Source organism: Xiphophorus maculatus, chromosome 14 (assembly GCF_002775205.1).
Source record: "Xiphophorus maculatus strain JP 163 A chromosome 14, X_maculatus-5.0-male, whole genome shotgun sequence".
NCBI classification, from domain to species: Eukaryota; Metazoa; Chordata; class Actinopteri; order Cyprinodontiformes; family Poeciliidae; genus Xiphophorus; species Xiphophorus maculatus.
Genome location: NC_036456.1, coordinates 18,414,175 through 18,432,990, shown reverse-complemented (window position 1 = coordinate 18,432,990; position 18,816 = coordinate 18,414,175). Strand labels below are relative to the sequence as shown.

The 18,816-nt window shown below is 37.1% G+C and overlaps 1 protein-coding gene, 1 long non-coding RNA gene and 6 other non-coding genes across 10 annotated transcripts; all 8 read left to right on the top strand.

Annotated features, from left to right (window-relative positions):
- The first annotated feature begins 3,451 nt into the window (after positions 1 to 3,451).
- Positions 3,452 to 9,958, top strand: LOC102217220. Of its 2 annotated transcripts, XM_005814823.2 has the most exons (3): positions 3,452 to 3,549; positions 6,040 to 6,669; positions 8,755 to 9,958. In XM_005814823.2, exons 2-3 carry the CDS (start codon positions 6,079 to 6,081, stop codon positions 8,908 to 8,910), a joined length of 747 nt encoding a protein of 248 aa, XP_005814880.1. In that variant the 5' UTR covers positions 3,452 to 3,549; positions 6,040 to 6,078; the 3' UTR covers positions 8,911 to 9,958. The 2 variants fall into 2 exon arrangements, with proteins under 2 accessions (XP_005814880.1, XP_023202921.1); XM_023347153.1 differs by lacking the exon at positions 8,755 to 9,958 and having other exon boundaries at positions 6,040 to 8,748.
- A 1,606-nt stretch (positions 9,959 to 11,564) lies between these two features.
- Positions 11,565 to 18,737, top strand: LOC102238428. Of its 2 annotated transcripts, XR_002753949.1 has the most exons (15): positions 11,565 to 11,619; positions 12,221 to 12,254; positions 12,468 to 12,498; positions 13,811 to 13,856; positions 14,035 to 14,090; positions 14,276 to 14,307; positions 14,515 to 14,565; positions 15,090 to 15,129; positions 15,322 to 15,380; positions 15,644 to 15,692; positions 16,357 to 16,380; positions 17,366 to 17,392; positions 18,057 to 18,103; positions 18,398 to 18,424; positions 18,635 to 18,714. It is a non-coding gene; the product is annotated as an uncharacterized LOC102238428 (long non-coding RNA). The 2 variants fall into 2 exon arrangements; XR_002753950.1 differs by having other exon boundaries at positions 15,095 to 15,129; positions 18,057 to 18,424; positions 18,635 to 18,737.
- LOC111611268 lies at positions 14,947 to 15,013 on the top strand. Its single transcript, XR_002753969.1, has one exon. It is a non-coding gene; the product is annotated as a small nucleolar RNA SNORD29 (small nucleolar RNA).
- LOC111611269 lies at positions 15,181 to 15,248 on the top strand. Its single transcript, XR_002753970.1, has one exon. It is a non-coding gene; the product is annotated as a small nucleolar RNA SNORD30 (small nucleolar RNA).
- LOC111611274 lies at positions 15,430 to 15,555 on the top strand. The gene has a single exon (XR_002753975.1). It is a non-coding gene; the product is annotated as a small nucleolar RNA SNORD22 (small nucleolar RNA).
- On the top strand, positions 15,727 to 15,800 carry LOC111611272. The gene has a single exon (XR_002753973.1). It is a non-coding gene; the product is annotated as a small nucleolar RNA SNORD31 (small nucleolar RNA).
- Positions 17,918 to 17,996, top strand: LOC111611273. Its single transcript, XR_002753974.1, has one exon. It is a non-coding gene; the product is annotated as a small nucleolar RNA SNORD31 (small nucleolar RNA).
- On the top strand, positions 18,473 to 18,545 carry LOC111611271. The gene has a single exon (XR_002753972.1). It is a non-coding gene; the product is annotated as a small nucleolar RNA SNORD31 (small nucleolar RNA).
- Positions 18,738 to 18,816: the final 79 nt, after the last annotated feature.

Genomic DNA, 18,816 nt, shown 5'->3' with positions numbered 1-18,816 from the left:
TTTCATGCTTTCTGTGCAGACAAACTCGGTGTCAAGCTTTCAGGGTTTAACAGAACAACAGCTGATGATGTCATCATCTTCTCATGCTTCAACATGCATGTCTGAGAAGCAGCAGCTGGGATCTTAGTTCACACACAGCTAATCATCCACCTACGACAGCGTAACAGGAAAAATAAAGAGGGATACATTCCTGCCAAAAATTCAAAAATATTTAGATTCATCTTAGAAATCTTCTAGAAAAGCCCAGGACATTTATAAGGTCTGAAAGTCAAACATTTTCTAGAATAACTCAGAAATTTTTAGATTAATCTCAGAAAATTTCTAGAAAGTAAACTTGGAAATATCTAAATTTACAAAGTTGAAAATTCTAGAAAATCTGACATTTGAAAATTTCAGATTTTTTTCGAGAAAACTTTCAACTTTTCAAACTCTGAAATTCCCAATTTGTTTCTAAAAAAAAATCTGACATTAATTGAAATTTTCTGAATTTTTACTAGCAACTTTTTGACTTTTCAAACTCAGAACCTTCCTTAGTTCTGAGTTTGAATCGATTTGTTTAGATCTTTCAGATATATTTCTAGATTTCTCAGATTTTTTTCTCTGGAAAATTTCTGAGATTTATTTTGAAATTTCATATAATTTTTTAAAAATTATTTTTGACTTCTCAAACTAAAAAATGTCCAAGTTTTTGTTGAAACTTTCTGACACTAATGCGAAAAAAATGTCTTAGTTTTTTGGCAGAAAAAACTAAGACATTCTTTTTTTTCTCTGTCTGCAGTATCTCTGCTACGCCGTTGTAGCTCCCTGTTCCTCCCAAACTCACTATTTACTCTCCAAACAGAAGCATGAAAGGACATTTCCGTATCTCCTTCTTCCACAAACGTTCATCTGCCTCAGGTTAGGCTGTAAACATTCCCGTTTATTATCTGAGGAATGCTCTTGCTTGAAAGGAAAAGCCCAACAAATTAACTCCTGCAGTGTTTGCTGGTATCATTGTTGCTGGGAATAAAAAACTAAAAACATTTTATTGACCTACAAAATACAAAACATTTGGTTAATAAATGATTTGTATTCGTGTTTAGTCACCAAAGTAGTAACTGGAGTCCACCTTTGGAAAAGGGACGATCAGTTCTGGAGCAAATCTGATCCCAGAACAGAAAATAGATAAAGAATGCAACTTCTGGTTTGAGGAAACCATTTGAAAGATAAGTGCATTCAGACATTATTATGTAATCAGAAAGGTTTCATATCTCATCTTGTACTTTGCAAGTAGTCAGTGTAATGATAAGATAAAACAATAATTAGGCGCTTTGGCCATATTTGCTGTCAGTCCAGCTAAATAAGATTTGTTTATAACCACAAATGTTGCATGAACTTAAAAAAAAGAAAACTTGATATTTTTTATATTTATTTAAGGAAACATGCTGTAATTTTTAAAGAATCACATTTTATTTCTGTTTTTAGGTTTTAAAATAAGGAAAAAACATCAAAGCTTTGCAGAAAAGACGACGGATATATTTCCTTCTGTGGGATGTTAAAACTTATGGGAAATGAAAACGAAGAAAAGAACATGATTTACAACACAATGACAAAAATAGATTTAAAACAGTATTACTGCTATTTTTAGTGTTATTCTGTAATTGGAAATCAGTTTATTAAATGAGAAAAAACTGCTTAACCCAGTATTTGTTATTAAACGCATATTTAAAACATCTTACAAAGGCATATTACGGTCATTGTAGATTTTTTAAAAAGTAGTAGTAAATCTCCACCAAAAAAAACCAAAACTCTTTTTCTAGGAAAAAACGTGGAAATTTCTGACCCCCGCTCTCCCAAAAACGTTTCAATTTTCTGACTTCCAAAAGTCAAAAATTGACAACTTTTCAAACTCAGAAATTTTTCACTTTTTTTCTTGTTTTTTGTTTTGTTTTGTATTGAAAACTTTCTGAGTTTGTAGGCAGAAGTTGATAATACACTATTGGAGTTTCTTTGTCACTAGTCCCATTTATCATGAGCCACAAGTTGAAGACCCCTGATGTGAAACAAGATGGCTGACAATGAAACGAATCATCAGAAACAAATATTTGCCAGCCTGGAAGTAAAGTCATAAAGAAGAAATTTACTCTAGAACAACAATATGAAGCTAATTAAGTCATAAAGAGAACAACTTCTTCGTTGGACTATTGGATTATGGGACTCCATTTTTATGACTTCTGATTTATATTTATATTTTTATATCGTGGACACGTCAGCATTTTAGAATAACAACCAATAAATCATGTCTGTTGGGAACCTGCACAGTTCAGGCAACTAATTTTACAGTTAACTGGTCCAAATAATTCAATTGTTCAGTCTTTAAAATCACTTTAATGATAATTTCCATGAACTGTAAAGACATCAAATATTGTTTGATTTATGGATTTTATTGATTAATAAAAGTTTTGTTTCTTGAAAATTACGTTTTTGGAAAATTTGGATTATTTATTTTCCACCATTGCGCTCCTTTGGTTGCTACAGTTCAGAGTGACATCAGCACGCCCAAGGCCGCCATCTTGTTTTTACAGCTTTTTACAGCTTTTCTATTTGAACTTTGGACTCAACTCTTCAACGATATTTGGGGCAAGTTAAGATTTTTTGTTTTGTTTTGTTTTAGACTACAATAGAGTCGAAATAATACAAGAACAAAGTGATAATATTAGGAGAATAAAGTACAAATTTTATGAGAATTCATGTTAAGTTTTACTTCGGAAATATTTAATCTTTTAATGTATATGCATCAAATTATTATCAGTATCAGGACTTTGAAAGGATCGTGCAACTATTTGAAAGAAACATCTACATAACAGATCGGTCACGCCACAGCAGGATTTCTTTTTCTCAATAAAATAATTATTTTTGTCGTAATTTTAAGATGTTTTCTCTGGTAAAGTAGCGTCTATATTCTGCTGATATACTGAATATTCTCGTAATTAAACACGAATCTCTAGTTCCCGAATACACTTCAGATATTTTCTGTATTTTTTTTTCTTAGAAAAGCAAGCGATTAAAATCAGAAATCACATCTCTTACGAAACAATCAGATATGTTATTTTTAACCCAGATTCCCCAGCCTGTAATCTGATGTAATGTGAGTTAAAGGTAACTGGTTGATCAACCTTTGAGACTTTTAATTTATCTCTGACAGCTGTTCAGGGTCAACATTATTACTATTCACTGACAACAGGAAGCCTGCAAAAGGTGCAGAGATAAATAGCTGCATATTTTAGATCTTAAAGAGTTTGAACATAAAACTTTCTGTAGACACGCTTAGTTTATGTTTTAGTTTTCAGTGCAGAACTTTTGTTTTTATCTCTAAAAGCGTAAAGAGAAGGTTTGTCTGAAAAGTAGGACACAGAGTCCCTGATAGGAACTTTTTTTTTTTTTTTTTGCTGCAGGTTCAGATCAGCTCATTAATGACGTCACGTTGGGGGTGGAGCTTGTGGTGCGTTAAAGGGAGCCGTCCTTAGTCATTCACACACAGAGCAGGAAAAGGATTCCGGACAACAGCAGGTAAGACTTTACAATACTCTTTATTTTTACATTAATTCAATTCAGCTGTTACAAGTTAATTTATATCCAGAATGATTTCTGTCTGCGACCAGCAGTTATACTTATCATGAAAACCAATCTTAAAAAGATTAAAATAATTTTTAAAAAGATGTAAATTACCACCTTTTATTTGTAAAGTTTAGGATTTTTCTTCTGTAAGTTATAGAAAACGTAAAAACTCAAATGGTGACTAAAATAAAACAGCAGAGCTACATTTCTATGTTAATTTTACAACTACACAGTTTTTAAAAAGCTGACTAATCAAAACCAGGAAATAATAATAAAGTCAAATTAGGTTTTAAAAAAAAAACACCTTACATTTAGATGTTTTGTTTAGTTTCAAAATGGGCGTCTTCTGAAGGAGGATAATGTAACATCTATTTAAAGCAGATATTATGCTTTAAATGTGTTTTTTACGAAGACCAGCTTTTCCATTACTTGGTTTGTGTTGGGCAGAAGAACACCGGTGGTGCTAGGTGTCGTTGCAAAGTGGTTCTGCCTCTGATCCGCTGTGGTTGACGGTTCATCCGGTTTAATCCCAAAATATGAGCTCAGAAGAAAACAAAAAACATGGGGAAACGTGTGTAGCATTCACTCCAACTGCTGATACATTTAAGAAATTTAAGTTGTTCCACATGAAAGAACATTTCCTCTTTTATTGACTTCAGTCAGTGATGCTGCTGCTTAGCAACATTAGCTACAGTGCACATCTCTGTTTTATGTATTCAAACATTAAAAGGTGACAAATGTTGGACCATACTTTGTGTACCACTGGTGTAACGTGATAGAAACCATGACAAAGTAAGCTAACATTTGGTAAGTTTCTTCCCACATGAGAAATTCAAAGTTTTCTCACTGACCTCGACCTCAAAATCCAATATGGCCGCCTTGCTTAGAACGTGACATTTGCACTAAAACATTTTTATTCTCATCTGACAATCGTTAAGTCTTTCACACATGTGTAACATATAGTATGTTTAGTGAACACATAGTTACAAAATGCAATGTTAGCTTGTAAGGCTAATAGTAGTTAGCATGTTCACAGATTAGTTCAGTTAGCCAATTCCACTGGATTTTAAGATTGAAAACCCAATAAAAGTGGGTTTGAAGCTATTCCCAGATTTAAGATCATAGACGTATTAACACCACATATTTAGAAGCTTGTTGCAGTCCCTCCCAGCTGCAGTCAAAGCATCAGACTGATTCACACTTTGATGAATCAAATGCTGCATGAGTTGCTCCTGTTTAAGGCTCCTATATGAACCATGATGCTAAAACCTAAACCACACCCTAACAATTAAAGTAACTTTGTCAGACAGACAGTTAAGTCTAGTTTATTTTGTCCAATTAAAATAAAGACCAAACCTGCTAAGACTTCATGGTATTTTGCTTTAGATAATATCATCCTGACTATTAGTAACTTGTGAGTCATACTAAAAGTGTCCTGGCTTCAACTTTGCCTTTCAGTTTGAAGTTGGTGATTGTGGATACTAGTTTGCCTATGGCAGGAGAGCTGAATATCAAAGTCGAACTGTCTGTGTTTGTATTTATCTGTAAGAACAATGTGCCTTTGGTTGTGACACCCGGCTTACTGACAACCCTGATAACACTGACATTGACCTTCTACAATCCACAGCAGCTGATCTACACTGATAAACCTGCAGAGTTTTGCACAATCTGTACCAACGAAGCTGGAATTTGTACCAGAATTATCCATTAATAATCTTTCACAGTACTGACTTTTCAGTTTTATCTCTTTTTAGCATCAGACTCTTCGAGAGTGACCTGAGCTGATTGAAGGTCAAGAAAATTTTAATTTAAAGGGGACCTGCTATGCAAAATTTTAATTTTGACACATTTTTGTACTTCCATTTTGGTCTAAAAACAGTAAAAGTGCTTAAAAAAACAACTGTTTTTTGGTGTCTGGAAACTGAACTTATGCAAAAACTTCTGAATATATTGTCACAAATCAGCAGGCGCTATGCCACTACCTAGCTACCCCAGCGAAGCCCAGCCTGAGCTACAAAATGTTTGGTCAGCTGGTTTTACTGCTGTATGCTCTGTACAATGGCTGCTGGAAAAGACAAGTGTTTTGTTGTTGATTTACCATCTGAAACCACTTGCTGCATTCTTGTTGGTTGTGCAGGAGGCTCCACTTGTTCTTTTCAAAGATGTTCAGTTGTATAATTGCACATAAATTTGTGGTGATTTTCACATTTGAGAGTTGGAGGGAAATGGTTTTAGGGTCTCTGTGACAGCTCATTCTGTAAGGAGCTCAAAATAGGCAGAAGTGACCAGACTAAAATCTCATTATTGTGCAAAAAATGCAATGAGCATGTTCTGTATATATCCTACCCTGCTCAAGGAAGCTTAATAGGTCATTTCTAAAGAATGCTGGTGGATTATGTAACGATGTTAATCTCTTAATCTGTCACGTCTTTTCTGTTTTAGGACAAACAAGGAAGTGTTTAAGAAGAAAGCAAAGACAAGATGACGATCGGCAGAAACTCGAGGAAAACCTCAACCCGAAGCTCCATCCGGGCCCCCAAATTCCTTGATAAATCCAGCGGCTTCTACGGCCGCCTTGATGAACCCGAGCCCGCCACAGACGACGGGTGTGAAATAAGCGGAGGTAACGTTGAGGCTGAGGTTAAAGATGGCGGTTCCTCTTCAACGATGGTACCCAACATGTTGGCAGACGAAGACGTGGACGGGTTTGGGGTTATTGAGGACGACGGAGAGACTCTCCTGCAAAGAAAGCCAAGCCGCCTCAGCAGCCGGTGGAGGAGAAGCACCAGCAGGAAGCAGAAGGACGAGAAGGTTGAAGAGGACCAAACCCAAAACGAGAAGTCCAGCCCGGAAGTTCAGGAAGACAAGATGAAGGTAAAGACGGAGGAAGAAATGGTGAAGGAAACTGGCCTTGTTCACTTCCAAGTTCGGGAGTTTGCGGATGACCGGGTTCTGATCCGAGACAACAAGAGAGGGAGAGAAGAAGAGGAGGAAGAGTCAGAGGAAGAGAGGAAGATGAAGAAGGAGCAAGAGGAAGGGATGAAAATGGTGAAGAGGAAGAATTATCGCAAGGTGAGACTTTGTTTCTGCCGGTTTAAGATGTCAGACAAATTCCACATTTATGCTGCTTGGTTAAACTTTAATCCCCTTAAAGGTTACGTAACCGAGCATGTGGAACAAGAGGGCAAAGTTCTGGCTCATCATTGGTTATTAATCACCAAGGAAACCCTTCATATCACCTTAATAGTACATCACCACCTGGGACAAAGTACAGCAGCCACTGGTGCATATCAGAACACTTTAATTGCAATTTTTCCTTTACCTCACCCTTAATGGGTCATAAAAATTAAACCAGGGGACAGAGGTCAGCAGGCTGCGCAAAACGTGTACTTTCACCATTCTCGCATGTCGTAGAGATTTTCTGCTCCGACTGAGACGCGTTCACTCCGAGGTGGCATTCCTGAGTCTCCGGTTCCTCGTTCTTTGATCAGTGGACTGAAACGAGAGCCTTCCTATCAAACCAATGGAGTGAAAACATTCCTCTGATGTTAATCTACCAGCATAATTCTCACAGTCAGACCTCCTGTACCACCAGATTAGGACTTTTTCAGCTTGAAAATGGCCAAATATGAAGTTTTTCCACTGACCCAAGCGCCAAGAATCATGTCTGACTCTCTCCGGAAATCTTTCAGACTAGATTTTGAAAGTACAAAACGTTGTTGTTCAGTGGTTGGCTGTTCTTTGAGCATATCAATTAGCAAATCCAAGCGTTTCTCAAACTTGAAACTTTAGTCCGCTTTAATTGAACTCTGCTTTGTCTAGAAAGTTTGCTTCATTTGTGGAGGTCTGAATTTGCAATCGAACACTGATGCAGACTGAAAAAGCAAACTCTAGTCCTCTTAAAAACCTATCTTAGTTTGGTTGAAGTGAACTCCATTTGGCGTTCGAATGCGAACTCCAAACAAACCATAGACCGCTCCAAAAGCAGGAAGTGGACTACTGAGCGGGACATTCTGGGTAAATACAACCAAAACAACCATGCTAATTCAGCGCTAACAGGAGAAGTAGCTTGTGGTTTTTTTTATACCAAAGACAAAAAAGAAAGCCTACAACCACAAAACTCTGACGCCACTCCATTTTTGTCTATATTTTGTGAAGATTAAGTTGTTTAGTGACTTCTTCAGAGTTTTCTGTGTTGTTTCCTTCTGTGGTTCTTGGTCTTCAAATGGTTTGGTTTGTTTGACAGAGTGCTGTGTGAAAAGCAAACCGCACCAGTTGAAAAGAAACAAATGTTGCAAGAGGGCGTAAAAATATCCACAAGCCCCTCATCTTGGTTCACTGTTGCCAACTTACTTCTGCATTAAGGGATTTAATAAACATCGTTGTGCCTTGAGAAAACCTCTTTTTGGACAAATATCTTCTGAAGACCACTAGCTGCCCCTTCTCCACTGGTTGAGAACTTTACACTTATGCTTTAGTGATTTTTGATATTATTATTGGATGTATCTCAGGGACAGACTTATTCTGTTTTTTCAAATTATTCATTGGAAACCCTCCAAGCAGATCTTCTGTTTTATTTAAGGTACCAAAGCCACATTTGATCACCGGCTCAAAGTCTAAATGTCTAAATTGTTCGTGTGGGGACTGGGTTATTCTACTCTGAGCAAAGATTCTTTGAAACACTGTTTTAGCTTTTCCAGACCTTGGTAATAAATGGGACGATCCATATTATTTGCTATTTAACGTCCCAATTAGTGTTTCTAGGTAACTTGTTTCTTTCAAACCTTTTGAGACTTCTGATGATCCTTTTCACTGTTGTTGGTTCTATTGAAGTTCCTGCTGGTAAAAGTCCCTGAAATGTAAATTTCCCACTAGTATTAGACTTTATTTCCTAGTTACTTTCCTTTCCCAGAAAAGAGTGACATAGCTGCCCCACTTTTAGAAACAATAGGCAGCTTGTGCTCCTAACAGGGAAATTTCAGTTTCCATTGAACTATACAGGTGACCAGAACAAAATGCATTGAGAGATATGAACAATCTTGCAGTAAAAAGCATAAAAGAAAACATTAAAATGTAATCCAAAGTAACTAAAGTAGGACTAGTCTGCACAATCTCCACGTTTAATTCATGTTTAATAATTGTCTTCTTTTCCTTCAGGCGTTTGACCGGGCGCTTCGTCGTGGCTGGGAGGCCTTCATCACCAACCTCTACAGCGTCACGCTCACTCCTGTGAACGCCTCCTCGCCAACATCGACCTCGCCTTCGCTGAAGAAGAAGAGCCTGCACTCGTCTGTGCTGGCTGAGTTTCAGTAGAGCTGCAGCAGAAAAACTTGGACTTTTTAAAATCCAACATAATGAAATCAGGACAGGAGCTTCAATCCTGACATTTACAGGACCTTAGATTAGGTTACATAAGCAATAATTACTGATGTTTGTTACTGAGTCGTAATTGCTCAGTGCAGCCTTATCGCTTTGTTTCAGTTTTCAGACTGCAGGTATTTATTTTACCACCTAGAGGAGCGAAGCTGTGGATTTTGCATTGAAGTCTAACATTTGTGACTGAGCTGCTCCTTTTATTTTCTACATTATTCTAAAGAGTGAAAAAAATATATATTTTTTTGTTATATATTCAACTCACCGTCAGGAGCATGAAGTGATGATATTTTGTTTCCTTTGGGTTGGCATGATGAAACCGCTCACGCGTTGATGTGTAACTGCTAAAGGAACCGAAGATTTCATAAGCAGCGATGACTGATCGGTGGAGTTTTTGTTTTGGAGACATCATCATTTTTTATTTATGTCTGATCAGGGATCAGGTGATGTTATGGAGTCTGGATACACACCCAAACCCACACAACCACTTTACGCATGTTTCTGACTCATATCCGCACTCAATGCGTCTGATTAACAGTATTTATAGAAAAATATTTAAACACCTACATGCCATCACAGAAAAACATCAACTACAACTTTTTATTCCTGTTATTTTGTTCTGATGAAGGTTGTAGAAACCTGAAGGGACAAACTACAACTTAGTGTAAAAGACAACAATTTGAGAAGCTGTGTATTTCTTGGTGTTTTTTTGCACAGAGAAATGGCAATGTTTATCCTATGTATTTATTTCCTTATGAAATTATTTAAAACATTATTATGCAACACATTTATATCCACAGGAGTTGTGTGTAAATTATACAAAATGCTTTGTAAATAATTATTTTAAATATATTTTAATATTTAAGATTTCTTTTATTTTGGGGACTAATACAACCTTGGTGTCCTTCAGTGTGTGTTTAAGAGTTGTTGACGATTGATTTTTGTATAAATAAACTGTATTTGCAATAAATTTTTAAGAACTTTTCAAGTTTTTGTCTTAATTATTAATGTTATATGCATTTTTTAATGTATTTAGTGATTAAGATTCTAAAACATGTCATAAAAGACACTTATAATGACTAAGTTTACTTAAAAACATGTTCTGTATATCCTTAAAGTAATAGAGCACCCTATTAAAACATTTACTGGAAATTACAAAAAACATTTAGGTGACATTTATTTTATAATTTATTTTATTATTAAGGTTACTCAATAACTCTGGCAGTGTTTTCTGATAATCAGTAGGTTGAGTAACTGTGTATTTCTTAAGAAAAAATTAGATTGTAATCAAATTTTAAGATACAAATTCATTAAAACAAAGAAAAGAAACAAACCAAACATCTTAAGAGTTTTCATACATCTTTAACAGGGTGCCAATCACTGTGCAGGACACTGTCTGAACATAGTGAAAGAATTGCATATTTATAACTAAAGACTAGTTTTTTCCCCCCACATGAATCAGATTTAGACCAAAACAATCCTGCTGTTGTAGTTCTACATCCAGCATGACTGATAAATAAAGTCATCTTTATTTATCCTCAAATAAAGATGACTTATCTTAAGCAAACATAATGCAACAAATCCAGCAGCAAGTTTTGTGCATGTATAATTTAATCTCTGAAAAGATTAAGAAGGAAATCCTGGATCTACATCCAAAATCTGCTGATCCTGTTTTGAAATGTAAGCAGCAGTGCGTTAATTTGGTGCAAGCATAAAAATACTGTGCATACTACAACAGCTTAATGCTACGTTTGTCAGTGTTCAACAATCAATGGCTGAAAGGTGGCGACATTAAGAGAGACCAACTAATGTTTTTGGATGGTGGAAGGAAGCTGGAATGCCCAGAAAGAAACTAGATAGGGACAACATGCAAAATCCATGCAAAGAAGCTCCAAATGTACACACAAGACCTTTTCACTGCAGCAATAATACTAACAACTTTCCACTCCATAAAGAATAAGGACTTTATACAGCGGGGTGCCTGTTTGTGTTGATTAGACATGCAAAAACGCAATGAAAAAAAATCTTTTCATGATTTAGGGCACAATTTTTTGTGGCGCCCCCTAGACCATGCAGACCTGGGTGGAATATCAACAGTTGGTTGGTTGTGTAGGTTTGTCTGTGCGAGTGTTGAGTTACTCCAGTTGCATCTTGCAAAAATATATGCAGATTGCAGAATATGTACATTTCTGCTGAACACATTCTTTTTTTTCTGAGTAACTGAAAAAACGAGTGATTTTTAAATCTATTATTCTTTTACGTGGTTAATAATTTATTTTAATCATTACTGCGGAATCAAGAGAATTATTCGTGTCAAATAAAAAGTGTAAGAGCAGAAGTATAAAGTGGTTGCTTTGAATGGCTCTGCTGCTACCTTGTGGTCAAAATCCGTGAAACGGAAGTGACGTCAGCAATAACGTTTCGCCGCTTTTAAACATATTTACAAGTTAATATGTTTCTTAAAAGAAATACCGTACTTTTGCTACAATACGCTTTCTTTAACGTGGTCTAATCTTAATATATCAAAAATAAAGCTCATAAAGTCGTTTTCCCGCTGAAAGTTCCGGGGTGGGAGGAGCCAAAGTAGTGGGGACATAAAAAGCAGACGCACCGGATTCTTCTCCCACTTCCTCCTTCCCTCTGCTGCTGGTAAGATGAGTTATCTCCTTCTTCATTATAGTTCCTCTAAACATTATTTTATACGATTGTGTTATTATACGCAAATAATCTAAAATAGAATTGGAACTGCAGCTGACCGATGGCTGCGGCCCGCAGTTAGCTTTAAGGTGTAATTAATCCAGAAACTTCGCTGCTTTCCAACGGTGCAGCACGACGGAGCGGAGAACAATCCTCCACCATCCGCCTTTAAATCATTCTAATCTTGCTTTCTGAATGTTCCAAACTTAATTCAGAACGTCTTTTTGAGCTTTTTGCTTCATCATTTTCGCCAAGCTTCGGCTAGAAATGTATATTTTCCAGCTAGAATAAAGCGATGGCCGTTGCTCGCTTGGCGCGGCTGCTAGCTGTTGCATTGTCTCTCAATGATGATAATTTTTTACAGACCTGTTCTGAGTGACTGTGATTGCACTTTTATTATTCTGATGAGAGACGTTGCGTTTTCACCTTTTTAGTCGTATATTTCAACAACTAAATCCATGCTGCCTGGGTGGGTCGCATGGTCCAGTCACGTGTTGGCTGCTTGGGAAAAATGCTAACTTAGCATGCTAACATTTATGCTCTTGTCGTTCAGCAAAGAAGAGATGGCGCACGCTTTGCTGCCAAAGGTGAGGTCTGCATCTTACATGGGAGGATGAAGTATTTTTAAAATCTTGAGTGTTTTGCTGCCTCGTGCTACAGTGATGTTCTAATTGAACTCTCTCACTGAATAATCCATTGAAGACAATTCAATTATTCTGAGTGGCATGAGGCCACCAGAAACAAGCTTTTTATTGTCTCTTAATACTGAAATCTAATTTTTATTTATTTTTTTTTTCCAGGTTTGGGTTTTGAGGCTTCTTGCACAAGAAGGTAACTATTAATTTAGCGTTTAACTAGGAAGCATTATAGGCTGAATCCTATTTCTTAGTTATTTATATTACCACCCCCCTGTTCCTCTCTCTAACCATACAATAGACACATTATGGTGCCAAAACGTGCCATTTATAATTAAATGTTATATATTATCCCTGAATTAGTCTTTCTGCCTGGTTTCTAACCGTACAGCCAGATAGAAATTTATAGATGAGTGTCAAAAGCAAATGGAATCGATTAGCAGCGTCCAGGTCATGTTTAATTTTGGTCTCTGCTGCCCAGAATTTGACTGGTTAGCCTGTGAAAACGGTCATAAGGCTGTCGTACAGCAACAGTTTTCAGATTTATTATGATATACCAGGAAGATACGAGTTGCCACATTTACTTTGTTGTTGAATTCAAAGTATTTTTGGATGGATTTTGATTTTAATCATTGCAGCATATTTTAAACACTTAAACACCTGCAAAGCTGTACAGAAACATTGAGATGAAATGGGATTAAAGTTAAAGTTGCTTCATACGTGGTTCTGGGTTAGTTCACCTCTTCACCAAAAGTTTGTTACAATTTAATTTCATCTTACTTAATCTGGTACGTAAAAACTTCCAATCAATTTCCTTTGCTAAAGAGTATTCATTTTGTTTGTGTTTCAGTCCTTTATTAACCCTTTGGAGTCTTGGGTCTAAATGGCCGTTTTGGTCTAATTTTGAATTTACCCTTATATTTTCACCATAAAAACTATTTACCTTACCTTGTTTGGTATCATTATTTTCAGAACATCCTAAACTTTGTGATTTTACAGTGTTTGTTTCATTTTGACAAAATTTATTATCACATTGGAGCAAAAAACACACACAGAAACATGAGGTCGACGCCAGCCACAGGGCGGGCGTCGACCTCAAAAGATTTACTACACCCAATTTCCAGTCCAAACATACCAGTTTGGACCAGTTGGTTCCTAAGAAATATATTTTATCAATAAAAATCCTCCTGAATGGCAGCCATCCATTCTGATGAGTGGAAAATTACTTGACTTCTTTCCATAGGAAAGAGAAAACAAGTCATGTGTTAAATAAAATTAAGGGGTGAAATAACCAGTAACACACACACACACACACACCTTCAGTCTTTGTCTGGTGGAGCTTGTTTGCTGCAGTGATGAATCTTTCTGAACTCTCTCTTACCGAATCAACCTTTGAAGAAACCCCTTTACCAGATTCTGAGTAGCATGATAGCTCCAGCAAACATCAACTATTCCTGACTTTTATTTTGGTTTAAAGTTGGTCCTAATTATTCACTTTTCTCCCACAGATGTGATCAACACCTTCAGTGAGGATCAACGCCTCAAGCCCAGCAGGTAATCTGCTTTTTAGGTGAAATTCCCACTAATCTAAAGGCTAAAACTGATGATTTTATAACTGACAAGCATATGCCTGACTCTTCTGATGACAGCTTATTTATCTGAACCAGCCCTAAAACAGAACAATGTATATTTTATTTTAAGACATTACCTGATGAAGTGTTTTTTCTTGCAGGATTTGTTCCCCAATAACATCATAAATGCTGGAGATTAATTGGAAACCTAGTGGAGGTGAGTAAAGAAATGAGGTTGAAAGTTTAATAAAAGCTGTGGGTGTAAATCTGATGATTACCTTTAAAGACAAGCATATGCCTGAACATAATGAAGTCAACTTTTAATCTGATTGCCCTGAGATTAACATTTGGGACCAGAGGAGAAGCTTGTGCAAGTTAATAACTTGCATATTTTTGTTGCAGATGAAAACCTGTGATAAATGCTTCACTAATAGGTAAGTTTACTTTACATCCTACCGCTGTTTAGTTTCAGAATGAAAGTCGTATTGTTTGAAAGGATGACATGGGTTAGCACCCATTAATCTCCTGGACGACTCAAATGTCAAATGGCAGTTTGTCACCAAAGCCCTGATCAAACATCCAAACCTTTAGCATGCCTGCAGAGACTATTCGTTCTGATCTAATCGCTTTTTCTCCTGCAGTGAATCTAAAGTGGCTGACATCTGGCCCTGGAAAATCATAAACATGTCCCGGTAAGGATTTTTAAATCTACATATTCTGTAAATCCTAGAGTGATTAAAATGAACCCTTTAAGTCTTTACAAGCCACTGCTGGGTACAAATTGTTCTGATTTTAATAGTACAGGATGTAGATTTGCACATGCAGATGAGTAACTGAAGAATTTGTTCACCAGTAACCCTTTAATTGCATAAATCTTTTATTTATTTCTACATTTTCTGAAGATCTGTAGCATCCTACACAATTGTGTAAACTTTACCTAAATCCTTTGTCTTGTCTGGATGAGATTTTACAACATCAAATAGTAGGAAAGCTTCACTGTGGCTTGTTAACAAGATTTCACCAGCATTTTGTGCTGATTTCCACCCTGTAGGAGAACTTTAGCTCTAATGCAGCTTCAGTGATGAAAACTACTCAGCTCACTTTGACCCGATGTGAAAATTATCCAAACACCTGAGCAGCTGCATTCATCTGTCTGTTCAGGCTCTTTATGTGATCTGATCCTTTTTTATTGATCTAATGTTTTTATTTTTAATAGAACAGCTTCGCCGACCTGATGGAGAGTTCCTGTTTTGAAGGTAAGATCTGGAAATTTGAGGTTTTTCGCTCCATTAACCTGTAGATCTGCTGGAAATGATGAGAAATCTGGAATCTCGTTCGTCTGAACTGCTGTTGAGAAAAAAAAAATCTGACATCAGTGGAGTTCAGCGTTTATTCACCTTTATTTAACCAGTTCAGTCCTTTAATCTCGCCTTTTGTCCTTCTTTCAGGTCAAAATCAGGAAGTGATGTCATCAAGGTTCCCCTCCACATAACTGGCGTTCATCCAGGTGAGCAATGTGACTTCAGAGGGGGAAATATAGCCACACTGTTTGGTTTCCATAGTGATGACACCCGCACGCGTCTTACGCCGTGTGCCAATGCCAGACCTGAAAAGGTGAACCCACTGGCGTTGCTACGGCAACAAGGGGACAACTCGTTGGGGCTACCAACAGTCTGATTGGAAACGGGTTGAAGGGATTTGACCTTTTTTAAAACTGATTGGCCCTAAAGATGGCGGCTTGGAGTAAATGACTTCCTGTTTGCGTTTCAGGAAGGAGGAGCCGCCCGAAGCGCAGCGTTGGAACGAAGCGCAGATGGAGGTCGGTTCTACTCAATAATGGTTAACAGCGGATGGGTGGATGTGAAGATTCCTTGTTTACCGCCCCAGTCTGAGAATTCATGACTGATTGGTATTACTCTGATCCAACCCAAACGCTCAAACATCAGTTAAAGCTTTACTTTCCAAATGCAAATGTCACTTTCAGTTGGCAACAGTTCAGAGTTTCAGGAACAACCGAAGGGGACGGTCACTACATGATGCTGTAAAATGGTGCCATGTGCTTAGAGAAACACAATGCTGTCCCTTTAAGACGTCTCTTAGATAAATGTGTTTCCGCCACATCTTACTACTGTTGATGTGAGGAGCGGCCATATTGAAACAGGGAGTCTGCCTTGCAAGTGGTAACTAGGGGTAGTCAGGAGTTGCTCCCAGTTTCCCAATAGGAAATTTGACTTTGGAGGGATTTTAAATTTTTTTTTTTTTTCTTCTCCTAAGTGGGTAGTCCAAATTTTTCATTGGAAAACAACAATAGTTCAACACAGAAACCTTTGTCAGTTTAGTTTTTCAGTTATTTTATACAATCTTTGGAATGTTGGTCTCTTTAACTTGATGTGGTTTTTAATTAGTGGCGTACTTGAATACGACTCATTACTTCACAGTTTTTAAATGTTAATTCTGATTTACTTTCCTTTCTCTCCTCTCAGGTTGAAGTTGCCTGAACCATATTGGTGAGTATTTTTTCTTCCTCCGTGTTTGATCTAAGGTTCTGGTCAGAAGGTTTACATGCATGTATGAACTGGTGGATTCCAGGCGGATTGAGCTAAAATTTTATTTAAACACCAACTGGGCTGGTGTTGAATCTTGAGTTTCCTCCCAATTTGTTCAGTTTAAGCTTTGACCTCAAACTAGAAACTGAGAAGTTTGATTAACTCAATATTTGCACCAATTCTCTAATCGGTAAGAAACTTGAGGTAAAGTTGAATTATTCCATCACTCTGCAGTGTAGTAGCACCAGAAAGTTGCATATTCAAGGGTTCCGGCTTGAACTTTTGCATATATTGTCTATTTTGTTTAATGATTAATTGGCCTACTTTTAAAAAAATCTTTAATTGAAATAAACATGTTGGAGTGCCAACCCTTTATTATGATTTATCAATGTCTGATTTTTAATTGGTGCAGGAGAGAGAAGTCATTCTGACTTTCATCATTTTAATTTGAGTAATAATAATGGAAACAGAGCTCCAGTCAGAGGCTTCTTCAAAGCCTCTGTAACACAAACTACTACAGGAGATCTTCTCTTTTGAATTGATATGTTGTGCTTTTATCCAAGTGATGGTTTGGGTCAATTGGTTGAAATGTGTTACTCTACCACTAAAAGCCCAGTTTTCTTGAGTGAATGTAACCTTCTGACTGGGACAGAACAAAGTAGCACATTGACCTTGTTGGGGACGGGAATGATGTATGGCACACAAACAGTCTGGGGGCTGTCTGGCTTCCCCATCTCTGCTAGTATCCCCCCCTGTTGACTCAGTATGGTACTGAGAAGCCTGATCGTGAACCTCAGGTGTAAAGTAACCTGCTGAGTTCTGATGGAGCTGGAGGTTCTGGTTGAGTTTGACTGAAACAAACATCTGACCTCGTTCTAGCTACAGGTTGTACATCAGAATCCAATAAATGTCATAATCATCACTTTGGGTCCTTCCTGTTTTTCAGATGGAAATGGTCAACTGAACCATATTGGTGAGTATCTTGAAGAAGCTTTTTAAATGGACCTGTAATGGTTAGGGTGTCTCTATTGGCTATATGAAACGTGTTGCATTTTTCTTTGCACAAAATCATTCTTGGATAGTGAGATTTTAATCTGCTCAGTTCTGCCTATTTTGAGCTTTCAGACAGATGCACAATTATACAACTACATTGTTGAAAAGCAGAAGTGGAGCCTCCTGCACAACCAACAAGAATGCAAAGTGGTTTATGAATTGTAACTCAGCTAGTGGTGGACGTTTATCATTTATAGTGAGAAGTTAAGAATTTTAACTTATTAATTCTAGTTATTGAGTTTAAATTATTGGGATCGTTTACCATTTTCTCCACTGGTCAGTAGGCGAATAAAGTGCCAATAAATTTGAAAATGTGATTAAATATTTAATTTGTGCAGTTTGGTGATGCAAAACCCTTCATGTGACTGGTTTCCAACAAAAGTACATTACTTTTTTTGTTGTCATTTTCAGAAGTAGTGGTTCCCTTTTTTTAAAGTTATATTCTAATGGAGATGATGATTTTCTTGTTGATACCACCCCAGTCTGAGAAGCAATGACTGACTGGTATCCCCCTCTGATCCACGAAGTTCACTGTTTGTCACAGTCCGGTCGTCACTCGGCCTCTAATTCGCTGCTTTTTGCAGGTTTTCTTCTTGAGGACGATGAAACTTCTGACCAGACTATATTTTAGGTATGTAAAACCAACTGATGTGCCTGGGATTGTAGAAGTGATGAAACTCCGAACCATTAAACTCGTCCTACCCTGACTCAGCTAGTTTCCGCTCCTGTTGGCTCAGTTTTGGCACTGAGAACCCTGAGTTTCTCAGGTGTAAGGTGACCTGCTGAGTTCTGATGGAGTTCTGGCTGAAAAACAAAAGCTGATCACATCCCAGGCTTGAAATCTTTGATTCTCTCATGGGTTGCACATCTGCAATGGTATATATCTATTAAGTAAACGTTGACTCTATGCCTTTCTTTTCGACAGCCTGACGTCTTGGCTTGAGGTTTGCTGGTGAGTATCGGAGCTTCTTCGAATTTTAACGTTTTTAGAAACGACCACTTGCATCGTGATGAGTTTCTGGTACCGCCCCAGTCTGAGAATCAATGACTGATTGGTATTGTTCTGATTTTTGTGGCATTTATTAGCTCCCTAAACTTTTACATCCCACCACCTGTATAGTCTTGTTTATCTAAAATCTTCCTTTCTTCTTTTTTAATGCAGGTGGACTCCAGCGGAATCTGAAGAACTTGCTGTTTTTTGTTTTTTTTTATTGTTTTCTGTGCATTAAAACTGACAAAATATAAAAATTGTCTTTTTTTTTTCTATAAAAAATTTAACTGCATTAGAATTTTATGTTGGTATACAAGGGTTGTTGTAGGTGGGAAACAAATTTCAGAACTCAA